At 32.8% G+C, this 24,186-nt stretch overlaps 3 protein-coding genes and 2 long non-coding RNA genes across 12 annotated transcripts in view; 3 read left to right on the top strand and 2 right to left on the bottom strand.

Annotated features, from left to right (window-relative positions):
• Positions 1-3,095: 3,095 nt before the first annotated feature.
• LOC105110206 (O-Glycosyl hydrolases family 17 protein) lies at positions 3,096-6,272 on the top strand. The gene is given in 3 exon segments (XM_011005173.1): positions 3,096-3,482; positions 3,484-3,614; positions 4,714-6,272. Coding segments are annotated over 3 exon segments (1,464 nt in total). The 5' UTR covers positions 3,096-3,257; the 3' UTR covers positions 5,822-6,272.
• A 1,700-nt stretch (positions 6,273-7,972) lies between these two features.
• TAF15B (TBP-associated factor 15B) lies at positions 7,973-13,203 on the top strand. Of its 6 annotated transcripts, none has more exons than XR_839425.1 (8): positions 7,973-8,358; positions 8,467-8,575; positions 8,723-9,401; positions 9,909-10,059; positions 10,163-10,241; positions 11,563-11,774; positions 11,896-11,950; positions 12,673-13,203. XR_839425.1 is itself a non-coding variant. In XM_011005142.1 (6 exons), the coding sequence occupies exons 1-6, from the start codon at positions 8,154-8,156 to the stop codon at positions 11,675-11,677; spliced, it is 1,338 nt and encodes a 445-aa protein (XP_011003444.1). In that variant the 5' UTR covers positions 7,973-8,153; the 3' UTR covers positions 11,678-13,158. The 6 variants fall into 6 exon arrangements, 1 of the variants encoding a protein (XP_011003444.1); XR_839423.1 differs by having other exon boundaries at positions 12,627-13,203; XR_839421.1 differs by having other exon boundaries at positions 11,563-11,950; positions 12,673-13,201.
• Positions 13,204-15,581: 2,378 nt separating this feature from the next.
• Positions 15,582-24,186, bottom strand: part of LOC105110168 (protein FLC EXPRESSOR-like) — a 9,420-nt gene continuing 815 nt past the window's right edge. Inside the window, exons 2-5 of one of the 2 annotated variants that reach the window (XM_011005123.1) lie at positions 17,198-17,374; positions 16,909-17,072; positions 16,746-16,828; positions 15,582-15,924 (exon numbers count right to left, since the gene is read on the bottom strand). In XM_011005123.1, the coding sequence (XP_011003425.1) occupies positions 15,826-15,924; positions 16,746-16,828; positions 16,909-17,072; positions 17,198-17,374 (523 nt within the window). In that variant the 3' untranslated portion in view covers positions 15,582-15,825. The remainder of the gene's footprint in view (positions 15,925-16,745; positions 16,829-16,908; positions 17,073-17,197; positions 17,375-24,186) is intronic. The other variant, XM_011005115.1, reaches the window with a different exon arrangement.
• On the top strand, positions 19,179-20,199 carry LOC105110152 (uncharacterized). Of its 2 annotated transcripts, XR_839414.1 has the most exons (4): positions 19,179-19,255; positions 19,338-19,768; positions 19,886-20,028; positions 20,072-20,199. It is a non-coding gene; the product is annotated as an uncharacterized LOC105110152 (long non-coding RNA). The 2 variants fall into 2 exon arrangements; XR_839413.1 differs by lacking the exon at positions 20,072-20,199 and having other exon boundaries at positions 19,886-20,055.
• Positions 22,828-24,179, bottom strand: LOC105110161 (uncharacterized). Its single transcript, XR_839415.1, has 3 exons — positions 24,153-24,179; positions 23,991-24,073; positions 22,828-23,170 (listed from the first exon to the last, which is right to left on the bottom strand). It is a non-coding gene; the product is annotated as an uncharacterized LOC105110161 (long non-coding RNA).

The following is a 24,186-nucleotide window of genomic DNA, read 5'->3' as shown; positions in this document are numbered from 1 at the left end:
AGTTTATAACGACTTGCATTGGTTTAACATGCATTGTTATATTATATGGTACCTGCCCGGTATGCATGTTGACGTCAATCTTTCATACTAGCGATAGGTATTCTCTTATAATATTTATTTTTTCAAATTTCTGTTTATTTGGAAATATTTTTAAAATATTTTATATTTTTTAATATTTTAACTTCAAAACAATTTAAAATCACATGAAAAATAATTTTTTAAAAATACTTTTAAAGTAAAAACAAATAAATTTTTAATTATCCATTTTTATTTTTAATTTTTCTATTTAGATGAAGATTTCTTTTCATTACATTAAATTAAAATTTTACTTGTATCAACTTGTATAGTGTCTTATTAGTTTTTTTTTTTGATATTGCGAGATCACGTTTGAAAATTATTTGTATTTGTTTTTACTGCAATTTAAATAAATACTCATAACAATTCAAACCATGTATATTCTCACGCAAAAAAAAAAAACTTGTCAAAATTTATTTTTTTATCCATGTAATTTTTTAATAAAAATATTTGTTTTAAATCACAAACATGCTTTTTAAAATAAAAATTTATCATAGTTTTAATATAAAAAATAAAAAAGAAATCATGCTTTGATATTTTAAATCACAAGCATGTTTTTTAAAATAAAAATTTATCATAGTTTTAATATAAAAAATAAAAAAGAAATCATGCTTTGATATTTTAAGCTATTTGATGGAAAAAAAAACAAAAGAATAACTAATCTGAGAAGAATATATAAGCAATAGAAAAATATTTATTTTATTCTCACTGAATAATCCTGAATCTTTTCTTAAAAAAGTCAACATGTCATTGTCCTGTATAGTTATTCTTGCAATAATTGCTAATATTACCATAAAAAATTAATCTTATTTCAAAATTATAGCGTAGCCAGGTATTTTTATAAATATCACCTTAATAATTTTTTTTGAAGTTTTTTTTTTAAAAAAACAATTATTTAGAAGAGAAAAAAAAAGATGACGGGCCAGAAATTTCTTAAAAGAAAATAGGCAAGGTGTCTCGAAGGTTATCCCATGCCTATAGCCTAAAAGCAAAAAAATATGTAGGCTTGTGTGCCTAATTTTATTTTTTTCTCTTTGTTTTGAAAATAAACGGGCGAGTGAATATTTTTAAACAGGAGAACAAGCCCTCCACTTGTGTATGTTTTACGATCACCTAAAAACAAGGGTGTGAGTTTTTTTACATAAAAAATTAGTTTTTAATATGTATTTATTTAAAAAATACATGAAAAATGTTATACTTGAATGACAGGAATTGCACGTGTAAGAAGAGAAGATTGTGATGCTCCATTTCCCATATTATATTGGTAGGCCACGATGAGCTTAAATTAGACAAAAGAAATGACCAGTGAACGTGTATGCGGCAATTCTATTTATATATTTATTTTTATATCGGGGACAAATAAAATATATATTTTCCGACTTTTTAAAAAGATATTTAATAAATAATTTACATAGAGATAGGCCTGTTTATATATTTTTTTAAAATATTTATATTTTATGCTATTTTAAATAAATATAAAGGTAGTTATAATAAAAATTATTTGTGTAACAAAAATAATATTTAAATTAAAAGAAAAATAGTCATATTGTTAATTCAATTTATTTTCATAAATATTTTAAATAGTATAGTTGAATTTAATTATATAATTTAATATTCTATTCAGGATGTAAGAATAATTAGTTATCAATTATGTTGTTATTGTAAATCAAATTCAATTTATGTTTTGGTTTCAAATTATCAATAGATAAATGATTAATTAGGGCAAAAAATCACGGGATCCAGTGACGCTACCATCTCAATAACTTAACATGTGATAAAAAAATATTTTTTTAAAAAATATTTTTTATTTAAAAATATATTATTTTTTATTTTTAAAAATTATTTTTAATATTAACATAACAAAAATTATAAAAAAATAATAACTTACAACTAAAAAACTTTAGAAAACATAGTTAGATGATGCTAAACAGACCCTTAATAACATTGATAAAAAAATAAAAAAAATCTAAATTATAAATCTAATTTTTTTCTAAAAAAACCATGATTCTTGTTCATGCTAATGGCACCCACTGTATTATGTAGTTGTTGATTGTTTGAGTTGTTTTTTGAAGAAATTATTTAAACACAATCCTTTTAATGTGTGTTTTGTAATGTAATTATGTTTATTTTTTCAAATATTTTCCACTAAAAAAATATATGAGTAATATTTTTTTATTTTTTAAAAAATATTTTTAAAATTAATACATCAAAATAATTTAAAAGTATTAAAAATATATTAATTTAAAATAAAAAATAATTTTTTTTTAAAAATACTTTTAAAATACAATCCCTAACACGTGTTATAAATGATCAAGGTAGCTTGTAATTGTACATATAAAGGTTTATCAATATTTTATATACTATTGATCATCTCATAGACAATTCCATTTTACTTTTAATTTTTATCTGGATAGATGATTCCCCTTATCAAGTTCACAACCAATTTGAAAAAAACAGCATTATCTCCCTCTTCAAGAAGTGAAAAAAAAACAATACACACACAATTATAATTATAATTATAATTTTAATAATAGAAGAAGTACGAAGTTCAATCCCAGAATGTCTGGAGGGAAGAGTTCCCATCAATCAAAGCAACTGGTCCAACAAAAAGATAGAACAGTAGTGTTTTTTTTTTTTTCCTGTCATGGATTTGAAAATTGAAGGAGGGAGAAAGAGGCATTCAAAAATTAATCGAAATTACTAGCTTACCCTACTAAAACATTTTTTCAATAAATATTTACGGGTTTGATTTATTATAAATCTTAATCAATGTAATTAAGTTGATTAACTTATTATCCTTTTCATATTCAATAAACATGAGTTCATTGATGTAGACACAGTGATGAATCTATTCTTAAGAAAACATCGAATGTAATAAATGCTAATTAATTAACATGATTAATTAAAAAAACATTAAAAAAACAAAAATAAAATAAAGAGTTAGTTATAAACTCGATTAATTGGTCATTTTCTTTTCCAAACAAACAAAAAATCAAACAAATTGCTAAAATGACAACTCTGCACTGCAGTCTGCGATGGTCATACAATTTGAACAAACAAAAATCCCGACCAAACTCATTTATGCGTTCACAGTTGGATCCATCAACTGCTTCAAACCCCACAAACCCTTCTTTTAACCCCTCCCTGACTCCACATTCCACTCCCACCCATACCAAACGAGGATGCTTCTCAATCTCTCTTTCTTTCTCCTCTTCTTAACCGCCAGTAACATCACTGTTCAAGCCATTGGTGTGAACTGGGGCACTACCTCTTCGCATCCACTACCACCAGACAAAGTGGTGGAGCTCTTGAAGTCTAACAAAATTACCAAAGTCAAGTTATTTGATGCTGACCCACTTGTGTTACAAGCTCTTTCTGGGTCTAACATTGGTGTAACTGTCGGCATACATTGGTGTAACTGTTGGCATTCCCAATTCCATGCTTAAAAGCTTGAATTCTTCCAAGAAAGTTGCTGAAAGCTGGGTTCACGATAATGTTACCCGCTATGTTTCTAGTGGTAACAGTGGAGTTCGAATTGAGTATGTTTCTTTACAAGTTGTTTTGGTTGCTGTTTAGTTTCTTGGTTTGATTAGTTAACGGTCTTGAATTTCTGGGCTGGTTTTAGTTTTCAAGTATCGTGTTTGGTAATGGCAATGCGTACGTGGCCATTTGTATCATATTTGTGGCTTGCCTGTTTATTTAGATTTTATTTTTCACACTTAAGGTCTGTTATTTATGTTGGGATTTATGGTTATGTATAGGTTTGGATTTGTTGATTGAGTGGAATGTGTAAATTGGATTTTGCAATAGTTCACTCATAGTTCGGCGCAGAAATGAAAAAGGTGGAGAAGTATTGAATTTAGGTGAACTGGACTACTTTGAAATCGAGGCTCAATAGAGTTAGCGAAGTGTTGTTTTAGGGCTGACCAGCTTGTTGTGTTCTGCAGTCGTCCTTGTTGATGTTGAGTACAGTAAATAGAGAATGTTCACTGAATTGTTGGTGCATTTCTGCAGTCGTCCTTGTTGATGTCGAGTCCAGTAAATAGAGAATGTTCACTGAATTGTTGGTGCTTTAGAAAATGTTGCCGGCTATATTTCATGTTGCTCTTTGTCAAAGTATAATCTGGGGTTTTACCGAAGAATCTGATAGCTTGAATGATCTTGTTCCAGCTCGTTTATCCTTTTGGGTGCATCTACTCCTCCTGTAATGCACACTTGCATCACACATAAATAATTGTTGCTGCTTTTCTCAGTTCAAGATTAAGCAACAGATCTACATTTCAAATTATCTTTGCACATGTAAAAATATGAAAATATTTGTTGATTTTGAATGCAAATTTGCATAGGACCTGGTTTTTTAGTACCTGTCATGACCCGTGTGTGATCAAATGCAGAAAAAATAATACCCAGCTTCATAGTGGTATGATTGAAAATGCCTCAAAAAATCCCCATCTCTGTTTTGCTGGCTTTCTTGGTAGTGCAAGTAGTTGTTTTGAGAGACTTAATTGTGTACCAGCGTTTTTAAAGCACCATGGAAATATGTAGCCTACCTTTCCTCCTAAAATATCCTTATCAAAAGCTGCATTAGATATCAGTGTTGCTTCATTTCATTGTGCTTCTAATCAAACTATTTTGCAGGTATGTTGCTGTTGGAGATGAGCCATTCCAACAAAGTTACGGTGAGCAGTACCATCCCTTTGTTATTGGGGCAGCCATGAACATCCAGACAGCTTTGGCCAGAGCGAGCTTGGCAAACCAGGTCAAGGTTGTGGTTCCATGTAGTTATGATACCTTTCAATCAGAATCCAGCTTGCCCTCCAAAGGACACTTCAGGCCTGACCTCAATAAAACCATGACTGAACTCCTAACGTTTCTCACTAAGCACCACTCACCATTTTTTGCTACCATCTCCCCATTTATCATCTCCCACCGAAACAAGAACATTTCTCTTGACTTTAGTCTCTTCAAAGAAACCAAGCACTCTCGTAATGATGGCCATAGAACATACAAGAACAGCTTTGACCTGGGCTATGATACCCTGGTTACTGCGTTATCAACAGCTGGGTTTCCTGAAATGGATGTTGTTGTTGCAAAGATTGGTTGGCCTACGGATGGAGCAGCCAATGCCACCCCATCCGCTGCTGCGACATTTATGAAAGGTCTAATGGATCACCTTCATAGCAAATCAGGTACCCCTCTTAGGCCTCGGAATCCACCTATAGAGACATACGTATTTAGTTTGCTAGACGAGGACCAGAGAAGCATAGTTAATGGAAATTTTGAGAGACATTGGGGAGTTTTCACCTTCGATGGCCAAGCCAAATACAATGTTGATTTTGGCCAGGGTTCGAAGAATCTAGTAAACGCACAGTATGTTGAATATCTTTCTTCCAAGTGGTGTGTTGTTAACAATAACAAGGACCTGTCTAATGCAACTGCAAGCGCCTTGGATGCATGTTCAACTGCAGATTGCACCGCACTTTCTCCTGGTGGATCCTGTTTCAATATCAGCTGGCCCGCAAATATTTCATATGCCTTCAATAACTATTACCAGCTGCATGATCAAAGGGCAGATAGTTGTGATTTTGGGGGTTTGGGTTTGATTACAACAGTTGATCCATCAGTAGGTACCTGTAGGTTTCCTGTTGAACTTCGCACTTCACATTCGGAGTCTCTGTATGGGGCCTGTCTCCTCCAATGGATGATCTTGCTAACCATAAACACAATTTTACACGATTTCTTGTGACGGAGGGATATCTGAGATTTGTTGCACCCTTTTGATTTGCCTCAGGTTTATGCAGTGCATGATAGTTGTTGTAGGGGGTTTAATGTGCACTGCAAGAATCTTTACACTGTTAAAGCACAGTAGTCGGAAAATGACATCGGTTGTTCCTGTCAAGATTTTGCGGTTGTTGTTGAAATGAAAAGGTTTTTCATTCACAGCATCCCAATAAATACCACTAGTTGATTGCTTTCGGAAATGTCTAGCGAGTGGGGAAGGTGTGGATCGCCCGAAGGTAGAGGTTCAGGTTGGATTTTCCTCGTGGGCAAAAAAATAGAAGCTGAGATCTGCAATTTGCTTCTAAGCCTTTACCAATGGTGGAACCCAAGGCAAAATTAAAAAGCCTGAATTTGTTTTTGAGATTGTTCTAAGGTAACGGTGAGGTTATTAAAGTTCATTATCATCTCATATTTCATTTATTTTATTCTTTGTCTAATAATCATACATCTAGGCATCATTCTAGTGTTATAATCCTTCAAAATTAAAGAGATTTGCTAATTTTTATTTATTTTTTAATTCTCGCTTTGGTGTTAACATTTAAAGAACTTATTTTTTTAGATATATCAAGTTGAAGTTGGCGTGAGAGATGCATTTTTAAAATTTTGAAAATATTATTTGACATGCAAATTAATGTAAAAATATATTTTCAAAATAATAAAATAAAATAAAATAAAGAACTTTGCAACCGCATGCATTCGGGAACTGGTATTTCGTATCTGGAATTATTAGAAATGATTATTTTTTATTTGATTTAGTTTTTATAAAAAAAAATTATTAAATTAAATTTTTTTAAAAAAAAAAAATTGAAAAGGGATGAAATTGACTAGTTTTAATTTAATTTTTTAAAATAAAAATTTATTCAAACTTATTTAACTCGATTTTTTTAGTTTGATTTAGTTTAGGTTTAGTTAAGTTTTTTAAATTTCAGACTTATAGATTTAAAATTAAATTGAATTTGTTGATTTTTTTAAATTTTAATTAATGTTTTTATCATTTAATTTTTTTCATTAATTTTTTAAATTTTTTACTGACCTCTGAGAATTACTGGGCATGCAAATCTCTCATTATAAGTAATAGTGAAAAAAAATCAAACATTGTCAAAAAGGTCTTGTAGATTTGTCATTTGGGTAATCCTTCTCTTGTGCGGACAGCTGCACAAGGCAAGATTCAGAAATGCAGTTTCAAGTTAGGATTAAAATACGGTTAAAACTTCTTTTGCTGGATACATTTTAAGATTTTATACTGTTACTATATATTCAAAATGATTTCTCCTAGTACATGAAAAAAGAAATTTGAGATTACCATGATTAATAGAATAAAATATAAAACTTTAAAAAATTTAAATTTAAAAAATATTCGATACTGTGATAACATAATTATTTTTTAAATTTTTTTAGTTAAAAATATATTAAAATAATATATTTTTAAAAAACTTATTTTTGATATCAATATGTTAAACTAATCTAAAAATATAAAAATTTAATTTAAATAATATAATATTTTTTTCTCTTTTAATACACAATAAATAAATAAATTCTTAAATTAAATCTTATTTAATCCATCAAATATAATTAATCGGCCAAACTACGCATCTAGCATCTATTTATTGAGCCCAAGATTTTGACGGTGTTTGGCAATGTAATTATATTTTTTTATTTAAATTTTTTTAACGTGTAAATAAAAAATAAATTTTAAAAATTAAAAAAATATTATTTTAATATATTTATAAAAAAAACATTTTAAGCTTGAATAAACGCGGTAACGTTTTTCGAACCAGTTAAATTAAATTAAACCACTCGAACCAGCAGTTGCCACTTGTACATCTTCCAGTCGGTGAATAAAAAAGGAAAACGTTAAATTAGTCCCCAGCGTATCCACTATTTCTCAATAAAATTCCTAAACAAAACTGTTTCAATTGGATGTCAAAGTATTAGATATTAAACTGATTATTTCCATTCATTTTTATTAATATTTCATGCAGTAAACAACTCTCTTTCTAATACAATCCGACGTTTCACTTTAGAAAGTTGTGGAGAGTTAAAAATTGGGTACTAAATTGGTAGATCTAGTTGTGTTGGGGTTAAAATGAAAATAAGGTAATTCCATAGTACGAAGAGGTGGAAAATATCTGCCTATCAAATATTCTGACCCTATACAATCAAGTTACAGTCGCAAAAACACAACAGATAATACCATTACCCTAATCTTTATCTGGCTACACCGCTTTTCGGTGAGAAAACAAAGCAAGAACCGAAAAAATTAGAAAAGAGAAAAAAGGCTAGACAGAAACCAGATAATGTCTGGTATGTATGGTCAAGAAGGCGATTCTGGTCCTCCATCTTACGGCGGTGGTGGTGGATACGGTGGAGGCGGCCCCGGAGCTGGTGCAGGTGGATATGGAGGCTATGGCGGAGGTGGCCGCGGTGGATATGGTGGTCGAGGTGGCGGTGGGAGCGTTGGCGGCAGAGGTGGGGGATATGGTGGTAATTCGCAAAGTCGAGGTAATTAGTTAATTAATTTGTTTTTACTAGTTTGAATTGGTTACTGTTAGGTTTTTGAGATCTCTGTCTGATTTTGAGTATTTAACTGTTATGGGGTCTGATCTGTAGGAGATGGATACCAAGGAGGAGATCGTGGAGGCAGAGGAGGCGGCGGCGGAAGAGGTGGTGGCCGAGGTGGAAGCGGCAGGGACGGTGACTGGCCTTGCCCTGATCCAAGGTAATCTCTATGTTCTGTGATTTAGTTAGGTCTTAACGCTTTTTTTATAATTTGTTATTGAAGATTTATTAGGATTGGGTTATACAATTGTTGTGTTATAGTACGTTTGAGTTTTTATAATGGAAACTGGTGTATATGTGCATGTAGCTGTGGGAATTTGAACTTTGCAAGAAGATCCGAGTGTAATAAATGCGGCACTCCTTCTCCTTCTGCTGGCCAAAATGATCGTGGTGGCGGAAATAGAGGAGGAAGTGGTGGAGGATATGGTGGTAATCGAGGGGGGAGAGGTGGTGGTAGTTATGACGGTAATAGAAGTAGCAATTATAATGATGGAAGCAGAGGAGGTGGCAATAGAGGTGGATCTTATGGTGGTAATCAAGGAAGAGGTGATAGTGGATATAATCAGGCGCCACCACCATCTCTTCCTTCTTATGGTGGTGGTGGAGGTAATTATCCACCTGCTCCTAACTCGTACAGTGCAAATGCTAATTATGGAATGGAAGCAGTTCCTCCACCAACAAGCTATACTGGTGGACCCACATCGTACCCTCCGTCTTATGGTGGCCCTGCTAGTGGTTATGGTGGTGATGCGACGGGTGAGGTGAGGAGTGGTGGACGAGGTGGTCAACCTGGTGGTCGTGGTGGTGGTTCACGATATCCTGGAGGTAGTGGTTACGGGGCTGCTCCTGATGATGCCCCGGCTAAAATTAAGCAGTGTGATGATAATTGTGATGATACTTGCGATAACTCAAGAATATACATATCTAATTTGCCACCTGATGTGACCATTGAAGAACTGAGAGAGCTTTTTGCTGGAATTGGACAAGTAATTCTAGATCTTTTCTTGTTATATATAAATGAATTTTGAATTTGGTAATTGCACTGAAGTTGCTTGATGCTTGACAGAAATTGTTTATTTTGTAATCCGCCACATAATTGCTTGTTATTACTGTAAATTGCATTAACAAATTTTGTGATTTGGTTAGTTAATGTTCGTTCTTTATCAAATTACAGTATGAATTTATGGGAGTTTTATCTTTCAAAGAGTGTTTTCTGTTTTTTATTTCACAAATGCATGAATTTTTTTTATCAATGCCCTTGTTTGTGGGAAAGAATTTCAATTTAGCGTTGCTTATGTAGTGGCTTCTTTTTTGTGAGGGGAATTTAGCTCCTAATATTCATGTGCTATGGTCATAGCATGTACCAAACTTCACTACATAAATTTCCATCCCTTTTACCTATGAGGAATCCTTGAAGCTCATTCCCTTGATACAATTTTCAAGGACAAATTTTGGAGATGCACTGAAATAATGTGAAAACTGTGTCTTTTTAGGTTGGAAGGATTAAGCAGAAGCGGGGTTATAAAGATCAATGGCCCTGGAATATAAAAATATACACAGATGAGAAGGGAAACAACAAAGGTGATGCATGTTTGGCTTATGAAGACCCATCTGCTGCTCACTCTGCTGGCGGATTTTACAACAGTATTGACCATGCTACTGTTTCTCCATTTCCTATCCAGTACTTTTTTTCTTAAATAAGTTAAGCACCTGTTATTTTTACTTCATAACTGTCTTGGTTTTCCAGATTATGACATGAGGGGCTATAAAATCAATGTTGCAATGGCAGAGAAGTCAGCCCCGAGGCAACCTGCATATGACCACGGGTATTTCCACTAATGATGCCCTCCTTTCTTTTGACTAGCAAAAGTTTATTTCAGCTGTGTTTTGGAGGTTCTGAAGTGTGTTCCTGTTTGGGTACTTTATTCCTGATTGTGTGTGGTGTTATTTTTTTTTTTCATGTGCATTTTTAATTATTATGGGGTTTCTTTCATTCCCAGGGTCAGCTAATGTTCAATTTGCTTAACACTTATGGATAGGGAGGTTTATTGCCTTGTTGGAGTTTCCCGTTTATATTGTGCTTGCTTAACCCTTAACTAAAATTAGCAATAGCAATCTAGGTGCAATCTACCAAGCTGTCCTATTTTAATGGGCCTTGGTGGCAGCTTATATAACTATTTTCTGTGACATATTTGCTTACTTTTAGAAGTTTGCTCCTTTCTTTCCCTGGTTGAATCTCAGTGACGATCCCTTATTCAGCTTTTTGAATGGGAGCATGAAACTTTAAAAAGCTGAAATAATGGGAGTGAGACTGGCACTTGACCTTCAAAAGTTATATGTAACCAGTTCAGTGGTTACTTCCCTATTATCTTTTACAGTTTCATTTCTGTGATCTCAGCTATAACTCTTTGAAACTTTGATGTTGGAAATCAGTTCAGTGGTTACTTCCCTATTATCTTTTACAGTTTCATTTCTGTGATCTCAGCTATAACACTTTGAAACTTTGATGTTGGAAATTTTCAAAAGTTGACCTTGGGTGATGGGAGGGAGACTAGTCTCTGATACTTTTAAATCTGAAGAACAAGCAATATGAGCTTGAAGTGTTGTTTACTGTATCAAATATAATTGAGGAGTTGGATTGACTTGCTTCTATCTTCATCACATTTTTAAACTTGTGTTTTGGGTTTTAATAACCCTTGGGCGTGATTGGTTACCATGCAACGAAGATGGATGACCAAATAATCTTAGTGCTTTATTTAGATGCATAATGTATTTTTGTATTGACTTCTTTGGCGCTTCCCTTAGTTGGCAGAAATAGGATTAAATTTGAAATCAAATAGTCACTGCTTTTATTATGATTTCTGGCGTGCAAAACATGTCATACTAGTCAGGAGTTTATTCTCAAATAGGTTGAGAGTTTGAAAGCCTGTTTCTTTCGAAGTTGTTTTATTAGCCTTTTCTTTTATAGAATTTTTATCTACTTTGGCTTTTAAAGAGTTCTTCCCCGCTGTACTGGAAGTACTTTTGTGGAAAACCAATGTTTAATTTTGACATCCTATTTCATTAAATGCAATCTAGATGTAGTGGTGGTTGTGCAGAGGCTGCATTTTTTTTTTTTACTGTTTTTACTGATTGACTGTGCAACAGCGGTGGTAGAGGTGGCTATGGTGGTGGAGATCGACGTAGGGATAACTACCGAGATGCTGGAAATTCTGGCCCAGACAGGCATCAACATGGTGGAAACCGATCACGTCCTTACTGAGTTTCATCTCTGAGCTGTTTATGTACTAAGAACTATGATCTGAGGGTTTTAATTATATTCCATTACCTGGGGTTGTTCTTGAACTGGAGACTAAGAGGTAGGTTGTTCACTTGCACCGAGCAGTACCCCCTTTCTCCCTTCCTTGTTCATCTGTTGCTACCTGGAGGGGTTTCTGCTTTAGGCATGGGATTGATTTAATTGTGTGGATGTTTTTATAGAGGCAAGTGGATAAACTCCAAATTGCTTGCTGCTAAGGTAGGTTGATATTTTCAGGTGAGTTGAGCCTCTTACAAAATCACGCTTTATCCATGTTTTAGGATGCGCAATGTGCTGCATTGTAGAAATACCTTTTGAATGAGGCATGGGAACTTGTATTTGGTGTATGCATTCCTATCCTAGGTGATATGTCAAATGAAGTTTAAAAAAAGTTGACCGGCCCTTTCTAGCTTTGGTTTGTTATACTGATTGGGAGATAGAAATTCCACAACAATCTGTTTTGTAAGTTTTTTTTATTTTATTTTTGTGCTGCAGTTTAATGTTGGTAGTTTATATTTTACATACAAATGGAATTTAGGCAATGTTCTAGTTCTGGGCAGGGCAGTCGGTCAATGAAGAAGAATCCCGTTTGTATTTATGTGTTTTTGTTATCTGGAGAGTGAACCTATATTTTTATGAGATATTTTCCCTATTTTATCACCCAAATCTTTGTCTGCATTAAAGAATATGCTCGTGTATGTGTTGAAATTACCTGCATTACTGTTTGGGATCTGCCTTGTTTTTTTCCATATGATGTTTGTGAGTATTTCATAGGGATGTCTAATAGCCGTCTATATTATCACCAATTTTACCTGACACAAACCATGTACATGTTGATTTCATGATCTGAAAGGTCTATAATCTATGATTTTTTTTTTTAGTTGGTTATAGTAATTGCTATAAAATGCATTAGGATTGCTTGGTTAGATGCACTTCTGATCATGTTGCCATAACACCAGCGATCATCGAATGATGGCTGGGGTCTCTTGGGTCCACCGGTGCTCTACTGTCCATATGCCATCAACATCTCTAGTTTCTCGGCATCCAAGCTGTTAACCAGCAGTAACATGGAAGCTGCTCAAATTCTGCAGAGAAACACCTTTTTTTTATTTTTGGTGTGGTGCTGCTGGTGCCATTTATTGCGACGATTGTCACGGTTTGTCAGAGACAAAATGACTGACTGCTTCTTTATTGTTCTCATGCGACCTCCAACGACCTGATATCTTTGCTGTTCCTGACACTAGTCTTCTGCCATTTCGGGGGTTTAGAAAGTAAAGGTTTAGGGGGTTGGTCGGCGGTATTTGACATTTTTTTTAATTGGAAGTCGATCAATTGGTCTAGGGTTCATTCATTTTGACTGGCAATTTGACTTGTTATTTATGTAAATTAACGTTCCATTTCCTGTTTTATGATCCTGGGCGGGTTGATTTGTTGCTTCTGTGAAATGAATTTGCAAATCGTAGTTTAATGGCTTGTGAGGTTCAAAACGATACGTCAAATCTAACGACCATTGCCAATATACTTGATCTGCTATTTGCTGGTTTCAGTACTCTTATATATGCCAACAAGTGTTTTTCTAAAAGGTACTGTTGTGACTTTTCTCTTTGGTTGCATTTTGAAAATAAAATAAAACTAAAGTAGAACACGCACGCGCATTGATGTACTGATAAAACATTTTAAAATATAAAATATTATTAGTAAATAAGAGATTGCTAATATGTACAGAAGGATGTATCAATATATATTTCCCCATGTAATAATTAAAGTAATTTAATAAATTAGTGTATATGTTGTTTTAATTTAAAATGAAATATCTTTTCATCTATAAAAGCAGAAAATTAATTTGAGTTCTAAAAGCGTATTTTAGAGTTTAATAAATTTTCAATACAAGTTTTTCACTATTTTTCATAAGAATAAGAAACATAAACAATATAATTTTTTGAGTACTGATTATTTTTTTATATTTAGTTAGTTTCATAAATTTAATTTTTATAATAAATCAAATATAAAGATTTTTTTAGTTAACAATACAACTTTTTTATGATTATTTCTAAATTGAATAAAATAAAATAAATAATAATATATTAAATCATACAAGTTTTCTTAGAAAAATTGGATAAAAAAAGTAGTTTATTTAAAAAATGAGAAAAATACTTGAAAGTAATATTTAAATTTTTTTCCATGTTATGAAAGTTCATAGCCCGAAAATTTATTTTCGATTTATTCTCTGTAACATGAATAAAACATTAGCAAATAGATTTTGGTTTTAATTTATTTTTCATGATACAAATGAAAAGTAATCTATTCTTGCAACAAACAATAATTTTGGAATTCACTTTCTAGAGGCATTTGTTTTCTATCAAACAACCGACGTCTTAAACTACAGGATATATCAAAAGGAAACGACAACATAGCCGCACAAATTTTATTGCTCCTACTTCCATAGACGGACCAAATATGAAAGGATGAATTAATTACTTTCTGACATGGTTTTAGTACACATTACACTTAGTATTTTTAGTTATTAAGAGCTTGCTTGCTTTCTTATTTTTACTGTTTAATTTTATGAAGTGAAATGTGATTCTCCTTGTAAAACATACATAGGTTTTATTTTTTGAAAAGCTTTTGTTTTTATTGTGATTCCACGTGTATTATGTTTTACCTCTTTTTTTTTCGTGATATGAAGCAAGATGGATTTTTTTTTAATATTAAAAAATTGTAAAAATATTAGGAAGTAAAAAGTTTAATACATATGGATGGAAATACTTTTAAAATATTTACTTCTGACATGTCAGATAAAATATTTTTTATTTTTTTTTAAATTTGATACATTATATTAACTAGGATCAATCATAGTTAACCATATGAGACATGGGATAGTGATAAAATTATGAAATATATATCAAAATAAATTAAAAATATTGAGCTATAATACAAAATCCAGATTGAAGAATTTTTTTTGGAGAAGAACTAATTTTAATTGTTTTTTAAGTTACATAAGTGTCACAGGAGCCTGATATCTATTACAATATTTAAGTATTATCATTCAATGTTTTCAAATTATCCACGAATACAAATGGTATTTCTTATTTAAAGCAAATTAGTATTCATTTCTATCATAACAAGATATATAATTATAAATATTTTTTATTGATGGTAATGTTTAGTTTTTCTTGTTTTAAGTCATGATATGAAATATATAGATAGGTTAACTTTTTGTATTTAAATTGAAATAAATACAAGTTTTAAAATTATATTAAACTACTAAAGACATTTTTTTGAGAGACAAATTAAACATGGTGGAAATTATATTAAACTACTAAAGACATTTTTTTGAGAGACAAATTAACAAGACATTTTAGAAATTACTTGTGTTGTTTTTTTTTTTTTTAAGTTGGCCATTAAAATATTATGACAAGTTTGTGTGCTTTCTAGTCATTTTAATTCAAACAATACAATAAAAAAAATTATTCACAGCACCATAGTTCATTTCTAGTCTTCGTATTTATTTACTCTCTTTAAATTCGGGGGCGTATATCCAGCTTGGGCCACTGGCCATTGCCTTCGTAACAGGTACTTCGAAGAACAAGGGAGGAAAACGGCACGCTGTTAACTCAAAATTAAGAATCACTTCACTATTGACAGCCCATCGTCAGCTACAACTTTCAAGCAAGTTCAAGAAAATAAACAAGGGAAATGAATCAGCTATGATTCCTTGTTCCCGTTTTTTCTTCGTTGATACAGAAAAGAGCTACAATGCTTGTCCAAATAGTTTCTGTACATGTATCGCTTTACAGAGCTACTTTTCTTCACCTGTTTACAAAGTGGTTCACAACATTTACATGTAAAATGCTGATGAGGGAACAAGCTGATTAAAAAAAGAAAATTAAAACAGTTTCCAGTGGCCAGGTAAAGCGACCCTATTAACCTATCATTCATGGCATGACGAAGCATTCCCCAGATAGAAAAAAATACCAAGAAGGGATCCGGCTAAAAAAGCTATAAAACAAGGCAAATTTTTGGAAGGCACAACATCTGTAGCCGTGAAAGCAAAAAATTTCCTATAGAATTTGTAACGTTCCCACAGTGAAACAATATCATGATTTTGGCTGTTATGGTGAAAGAAACTCATCTATGTGCAGTGTCATGGTGGCCATTAGACATTGCTCCAGATGAAAATGTAGGAGCAGAATCACACCACCAATCCGAACCTGAAATGTTAAAGCATCTTAGAAGTTATTCGAGTGCCCGTCTTTTCTTGGGAGGTCAGAAATCACATTGTATGAGTTTCAAGCATGCAATTCAAACACAAGCAGACACTTCAGTGCGAGCTCTGTTTCCATTGCGAAGTGCTCATTATGAAATTGACTTGTATGTTTTTATGCATAGAGGAGTATCTCTCTCAAATTTTGAGGTTCACCAGTAATGAGCTCAAGTGCAATACATACGGTATTAGTTTTGATTCATATCAAATCAAAATGTCTTGAAAGATGAAGCTCATAAGTAAAATTTTAACATAAGCATTAAACAAATACAGTTCAGATGTATCTACCATTATAGTCTCTACATAGATCACTTGGCATTTGCTTAGGTTAAGTAGATGGTACTGAGCGGCAATGCATTTCCATGACTACATCGTGCACAAGTGACACCATTTGAAATTTCTTTTCAACTATAAGTTACTAGTCATATTTCTGAAGAGCGCCAAGTTTTGAACTTGGGATCTCTATGTCCCCACTCCCTGCCTCTTGAGCTATGATTTTTTGTTTAATAGGAAGCGATGAAGAGTTCAAATTTTTTTTTGGCGAATTTTCTAACTTGATAACCTATGCAACTCTATGTTATCATTCACGAGTTTTCATTGCGTTTCACAACAATAAGGATTCAGCAAACGTATGCAGGCACCAACTGACATGCATCGATATATTTCAAACTAATATATTTTTATTGATCCTATTTTCAAATGCATGTGTCAGAAATGGCACACCAAAGCTCAAAAAATTAAAAAGGAAAAATAATAGTGAGCACACACATGATGCAGGCCATTAGGATCAGGATATGAACTTCCTCCATATCTCACTTCAGCGCTGCCATAGTTTCTACCGTATCCAGGACCTGAACACACGCAATCAATAATGTCAAGCTCTATTATTTAAAAAAAACTTGAAGAACATGTTACATTTATAGTAAGTTACTTGGGTTCCCTGACGCGGCTGCCGCCCTTGCTCTTTTCTCTGCATTGGCCAACTCAGTGCGAAGTTTCTCAATTTCTCGAACCAAAAGAATCCTATTTTTATCCAACACCTTTTCTTGCTCAAGATTAAATGCCCATGTTTTCTTCTCATATTCAATAGCAGACCTAATCACACGACAATTAACATCACATTTTTATTTTATTTTTTTTTAAATTCTAATCCATCAATCAATCAAATTAATCCCTCAAATATGCCCCCCCCCCCCCGCCCCCCTTTTTTTTTGTCTTACCTACCTCCTTGAATCTCCTGCTGTACAATTTCAATCTCCTCTTTAATAACACCCACCTGCTGCGTTTCCCTTTTAGCCTTAACAATTTCACTATTCATGTCCTTCAATTGTGCAGTCATATCCTGCCGTTGCAAAGTAATTTTCTGTACATCCGTTCTTACCTGAACAAGTTCAGCACTCATAGCATCAATTCAACTATCTTTGATAGACTTCACGAATTTGATTATCTCTCTCGGCTTTGACATCAGCAGCAAGTGTTGATAAGTGACGAAGGTCTTGCTGTGACAGAGAGACTTCTTGTTTTAATGCGACGTGTGTGGCAGCGTGTCGATGTTTGTCTAAAAGAAGGGATTGGATCTCACGGTGTTGGGTTGATATTCGGTCTTCGAGGAGGTGGCGGTGAGGTCGGGTGTGAAGGTGGCGTGGGTCGGTGGTTGAGCGAGAAAGGGGGGCGACTCGGGATAAAGGGATTTCGCGGAGTTGGAGATGGTTGCGTCCTGCCATTTTTTCTCTTTGATCCTATGCGATGGGAGTTTTTCTTCTTCTTTTTTTTTTGTCTTGTTGGGAGTGTGAGATGGAGTTGAAGAGCGACATGAACGGTGTAAGGGCCGAGCGCGAAGGGGCTGTTGGTTGCCACCAGTAGGAAATTTCCAGCCAAGTCGGGGCGAGGGAGCCTCGCTCAAACCCGTATAATAATAGATTTAAGAGAATTATTGCATTTTTTAAGTACATACAAGTTTTGAGTATACGATCAAAGTTTTATATTGATTAAAAATAAAGAGGGATATTTATTAGTATGAGATTTTTTAAGTATAACTATCCATAAGAATTTAGGTCTAAAATAGACAATATCATATTAATGTGGAGATAGTTGGTGTCCATAGTCTTTACAAATGGTATCAGAGCCATGCTTCAGAGTTAGCCATGATGGATGAATCCTCGAAATGCTGAATAAAAGGTGATGAGCCCTAATTAGATCACGATGTAATCTATGAATTAGCTATATTGGATAGATAGTGTGTTCCGGATGCTTCATGGATATGTCCTGATCCCAACACGGTAAAGAGGAGTTGACCTAGAAAGAGCAAAAACTCTCAAGTCAGGTAATGCTCTCCGGATGCTTCATGAACTTGTCCTGACCCTAACACGATGAAGTAGAGAGAAGTAAAGAATAAAAAATCGTGGTTGGTAGAGAGTGGATGGATAAATGATCGTTTGAGGAGAGGCTCGGTGGTCCTTTGTTCGAGGAGAGGATTGTTGGGTATGCGATTAAAGTCCCACATTGGTTAGAAATGGAGAGGATCATAGGTATATAAAGATGAACAAATATTTTCATTGGTATGAGATCTTTTGGGTATAGTTCAAGAGCAAATCTATGAAGGTTTAGGTCTAAAGTGGACAATATCATACCAATATGGAGATAAGTGGTGTCCATAGTCTTTACAATCCGCTCGTTTTTTCATTGAGGATGTGCACAAAAATTTTTAAAGTTAAAAAAATTAATATATTATTTTTAAACTTTGTATAACGGTTTAAATTTAAAAAATTTATTGGATGTGATTGCTATATATTTTTTAAATTGTTTTTTAACTTATTTTTTTATTTTAAAAATATTAAATTAATATTTTTTAGATTTTTTTAATAATTTTAAAATATTAACATAAAAAATAAAATAAAAAATACTTTTGTAAAAATAACTTTCATCACTTTAACAAACACATTTTAGCTAATTTAGAAGGAATTATTAAGAAATCATCGGTAAATTTGTTCATTAACTCATTTACAAATCTAATTAAGTCTAATTCATTTTTTTTCATTTAAAATTCATTAGAATTATAAAAGATTATTTTTCAGTTATCGTTAACAGTTAACACCATTAAAAAAAAGGTAAGAAAAAAAAAAGTTGCAGGAATTCACATTTGAACATATCCAAACCTACAAATAATCTTTAAACAAAAACCCAAGCCCAGAGTCACAACCTCCCCGCCCTTGGCTGTCATGACTCACACAAACTCCTCACCAGAGTTCCCTCTTCCGCTGTCAAATCACAAATTGAAGGTTCCAATTTTCACCCTCACAACCCTTCAATCGTCATCCCTCATTTCAAAAAAGCTCACTCAATCTCTTCTTTCTTTTGCAGATTCAAAGACGAAACGCTGCGAATTCTCGAATCAGTTATGGTCTTTAGAGACTTGAAATCGCTGATCGAAACACGATCGGATGTGAAACAGTCCGTGAGATCCGAATCTTTCTACATCATCCACCAAATCAAGATAAAATTGTCAAACAAAAGCTTTTCACTCTCCAATTATGTGTTGGCGCTTTCGCTCTCACAGGCGATATTGAGGCAGCCACAAACTCCTTGTCAAATTTTGTCCGTCAATTAATTAAAATTGTTAGCAGTCTCTACATGAATTATGTGTGCAGAGTTGTTTGTCGCTGAAACAAGAGGCATTGCTTTTGCGTGATGTTTAGTCTACCGGTGAAAAATCGCAACAAATTTCGTATCTGGAATGGCTAAATTTTGATCGCCATTGACTTGATAACGGCTTCTATGCTATTGCTATACAGGTTAAGTTTCCTTATTGCTGAGTGAATAATTTATGTATTTTCTGATATAATAATATTGTCTAGATTAACTTTCGTATTAACCCGAGCCTTCACTTTGATTGTTTTTCGCTTGTATAGTCGTGTGAAAAGTCCCTAGCATGTTTTGAAAAGAATGACATTGCAGATACGAAAACAGGTGAGTTCTTCGAAAATGCTCAGATTATTGAAGAGATAAAGAGGTTCAAGGACCGTGACGTGGAAGTCTGCAGCTTCAGGTTCTGGTATGTTTCTATTCTCTTGTTTTTAATCTTTTTACAATTTAAGACTTATGAAATGCGTACTTCAATGATAGCTTGTGTTGTGTTACACACACACGCACGCGCACGCAGCTTTGATCTCTTAGTTTTATGTTAATTTTGGAAGCGAATATTATATATTCTATATGCCACACGTTTGTTTGCAAAGCCAGTTAATTAAATTCACATAGTTGATGGAAGATAAATTGTTAGATAAAAATAAATAGAAGATAAGTTATTAATATAATTAATGGAATATGAGCAAAGATAAGTTGTTGGCATAATTGATATCATGATTTATGATATTTGTCTCCCCATTCTTATCAATAAATAGTTAATGCATCCAAACTTTAAATGCATATCATAAGGGAGAAACAAGAGAGAAGAAGAGGAGACTGAGAGAGGAAAAGTAATTCTATAAAATTATGAGGTATATGTGAGGAGAGTAAGTGAGGTGTTTTCTCCTAATAATAGAGAGATTTTAGTTGTTCTTCTATTAGTAGAGACATGTTGTAATTTCCATATTACTTGGTAAAATCCTTCTATATTTGCTCGTGGACATAACCAAATTGGGTGAACCACGTAAATTCTTGTCTGTCTTATTTACATTTTATCCTATCATTTGCCTTTTATCTTGTCGGGTTTGCATGCTAGTATCCTAATAGTGGTATCAGAGCCTCCTGATTCGTGCTATTAACACACAAAATTTATTCGTATATACAGTTGCTATTCACATCTACAGTACTATTCATGTATACAGTACTATTCACATATGTTACTGTTAACGTATATAGAAAGTCAGTGTAGTGATTAAATACAGTTTAGGAAATTCTATCTAAGGAGATTGAGTTTTAAACGGGACTGTTTGTGACCCTTTCAATCTTTTCTAGGAACTTACTTAGTGAATTATTATTCACACGATATTATTTCTGTATATGTTGTAGATTAGTGAATACAACTTTTTTATGATTATTTCTAAATAAAATAAAATAAAATAAATAATAATATATTAAATCATACAAGTTTTCTTAGAAAAATTGGATAAAAAAAGTAGTTTATTTAAAAAATGAGAAAAATACTTGAAAGTAATATTTAAATTTTTTTCCATGTTATGAAAGTTCATAGCCCGAAAATTTATTTTCGATTTATTCTCTGTAACATGAATAAAACATTAGCAAATAGATTTTGGTTTTAATTTATTTTTCATGATACAAATGAAAAGTAATCTATTCTTGCAACAAACAATAATTTTGGAATTCACTTTCTAGAGGCATTTGATTTCTATCAAACAACCGACGTCTAAAACTACTGGATATATCAAAAGGAAACGACAACATAGCCGCACAAATTTTATCGCTCCTACTTCCATAGACGGACCAAATAAATCATCTGAAAGGATGAATTAATTACTTTCTGACATGGTTTTAGTACACATTACACTTAGTATTTTTAGTTATTAAGAGCTTGCTTGCTTTCTTATTTTTACTGTTTAATTTTATGAAGTGAAATGTGATTCTCCTTGTAAAACATACATAGGGTTTATTCTTTGAAAAGCTTTTGTTTTTATTGTTTAACTTCAGAAATTAAAAAGTGATTCCACGTGTATTATGTTTTACCTCTTTTTTTTTCGTGATATGAAGCAAGATGGATTTTTTTTTAATATTAAAAAATTGTAAAAATATTAGGAAGTAAAAAGTTTAATACATATGGATGGAAATACTTTTAAAATATTTATTTGTTACATGTCAGATGAAATATCTTTTAAAAAAAATTAAAAATTCAATTATTATATTAACTAGGATCAATCATAATTAACCATATAAGATATGAGATAGTGATAAAATCATGGAATATATATTGAAATAAATTTAAAAAATTCAGCTATAATACAAAGGGATTTTTTAAAATAAAAAAGATTGAAGAATTTTTTTGGAAAAGAACTAATTTTAAATTGTTTTTTAAGTTACATAAGTGTCACAAGAGCTTGATATCTATTACAATATTTAAGTGTTATCATTCAATGTTTTCAAATTATCTACGAATACAAATGTTATTTCTTTTTTAAAGCAAATTAGTATTCATTTCTATCATAACAAGATATATAATTATAAATATTTTTTATTGATGGTAATGTTTAGTTTTTCTTGTTTTAAGTCATGATATGAAATATATAGATAGGTTAACTTTTTGTATTTAAATTGAAATAAATACAAGTTTTAAAATTATATTAAACTACTAAAGACATTTTTTTGAGAGACAAATTAACAAGACATTTTAGAAATTACTTGTAGTGTTATTTTAATTTTTAAGTTGGCCATTAAAATATTATGACAAGTTTGTGTGCTTTCTAGTCATTTTAATTCAAACAATACAATAAAAAAAATTATTCACAGCACCATAGTTCATTTCTAGTCTTCGTATTTATTTACTCTCTTTAAATTCGGGGGCGTATATCCAGCTTGGGCCACTGGCCATTGCCTTCGTAACAGGTACTTCGAAGAACAAGGGAGGAAAACGGCACGCTGTTAACTCAAAATTAAGAATCACTTCACTATTGACAGCCCATCGTCAGCTACAACTTTCAAGCAAGTTCAAGAAAATAAACAAGGGAAATGAATCAGCTATGATTCCTTGTTCCCGTTTTTTCTTCGTTGATACAGAAAAGAGCTACAATGCTTGTCCAAATAGTTTCTGTACATGTATCGCTTTACAGAGCTACTTTTCTTCACCTGTTTACAAAGTGGTTCACAACATTTACATGTAAAATGCTGATGAGGGAACAAGCTGATTAAAAAAAGAAAATTAAAACAGTTTCCAGTGGCCAGGTAAAGCGACCCTATTAACCTATCATTCATGGCATGACGAAGCATTCCCCAGATAGAAAAAAATACCAAGAAGGGATCCGGCTAAAAAAGCTATAAAACAAGGCAAATTTTTGGAAGGCACAACATCTGTAGCCGTGAAAGCAAAAAATTTCCTATAGAATTTGTAACGTTCCCACAGTGAAACAATATCATGATTTTGGCTGTTATGGTGAAAGAAACTCATCTATGTGCAGTGTCATGGTGGCCATTAGACATTGCTCCAGATGAAAATGTAGGAGCAGAATCACACCACCAATCCGAACCTGAAATGTTAAAGCATCTTAGAAGTTATTCGAGTGCCCGTCTTTTCTTGGGAGGTCAGAAATCACATTGTATGAGTTTCAAGCATGCAATTCAAACACAAGCAGACACTTCAGTGCGAGCTCTGTTTCCATTGCGAAGTGCTCATTATGAAATTGACTTGTATGTTTTTATGCATAGAGGAGTATCTCTCTCAAATTTTGAGGTTCACCAGTAATGAGCTCAAGTGCAATACATACGGTATTAGTTTTGATTCATATCAAATCAAAATGTCTTGAAAGATGAAGCTCATAAGTAAAATTTTAACATAAGCATTAAACAAATACAGTTCAGATGTATCTACCATTATAGTCTCTACATAGATCACTTGGCATTTGCTTAGGTTAAGTAGATGGTACTGAGCGGCAATGCATTTCCATGACTACATCGTGCACAAGTGACACCATTTGAAATTTCTTTTCAACTATAAGTTACTAGTCATGTTTCTGAAGAGCACCAAGGTTTGAACTTGAGATCTCTATGTCCCCACTCCCTGCCTCTTGAGCTATGATTTGTTGTTTGATAGGAAGCGATGAAGAGTTCAAATTTTTTTTGGCGAATTCTGTAACTTGATAACCTATGCAACTCTATGTTATCATTCACGTGTTTTCATTGTGTTTCACAACAATAAGGATTCAGCAAACGTATGCAGGCACCAACTGACATGCATCGATATATTTCAAACTAATATATTTTTATTGATCCTATTTTCAAATGCATGTGTCAGAAATGGCACACCAAAGCTCAAAAAATTAAAAAGGAAAAATAATAGTGAGCACACACCTGCTGCAGGCCATTAGGATCAGGATATGAACTTCCTCCATATCTCACTTCAGCGCTGCCATAGTTTCTACCGTATCCAGGACCTGAACACACGCAATTCATAATGTCAAGCTCTATTATTTAAAAAAACTTTAAGAACATGTTACATTTATAGTAAGTTACTTGGGTTCCCTGCCGCGGCTGCCGCCCCTGCTCT

This window comes from Populus euphratica, unplaced genomic scaffold, assembly GCF_000495115.2.
Source record: "Populus euphratica unplaced genomic scaffold, PopEup_1.0 scaffold3.1, whole genome shotgun sequence".
Taxonomy (NCBI): Eukaryota; Viridiplantae; Streptophyta; class Magnoliopsida; order Malpighiales; family Salicaceae; genus Populus; species Populus euphratica.
Note: the sequence above shows the minus strand (reverse complement) of the source record. Positions and strands in the feature narration are given on the sequence as shown.

What these genes read in the sequence shown, in the direction of transcription:
- TAF15B (XM_011005142.1), top strand. Translation starts at nt 8,154, where the DNA reads ATGTCTGGTATGTATGGTCAAGAAGGCGATTCTGGTCCTCCATCTTAC. An exon ending in TGGCCTTGCCCTGATCCAAG is followed by an intron (nt 8,576 to 8,722) that starts GTAATCTCTATG and finishes ATGTGCATGTAG; the next exon opens with CTGTGGGAATTTGAACTTTG. An exon ending in TTTTTGCTGGAATTGGACAA is followed by an intron (nt 9,402 to 9,908) that starts GTAATTCTAGAT and finishes GTGTCTTTTTAG; the next exon opens with GTTGGAAGGATTAAGCAGAA.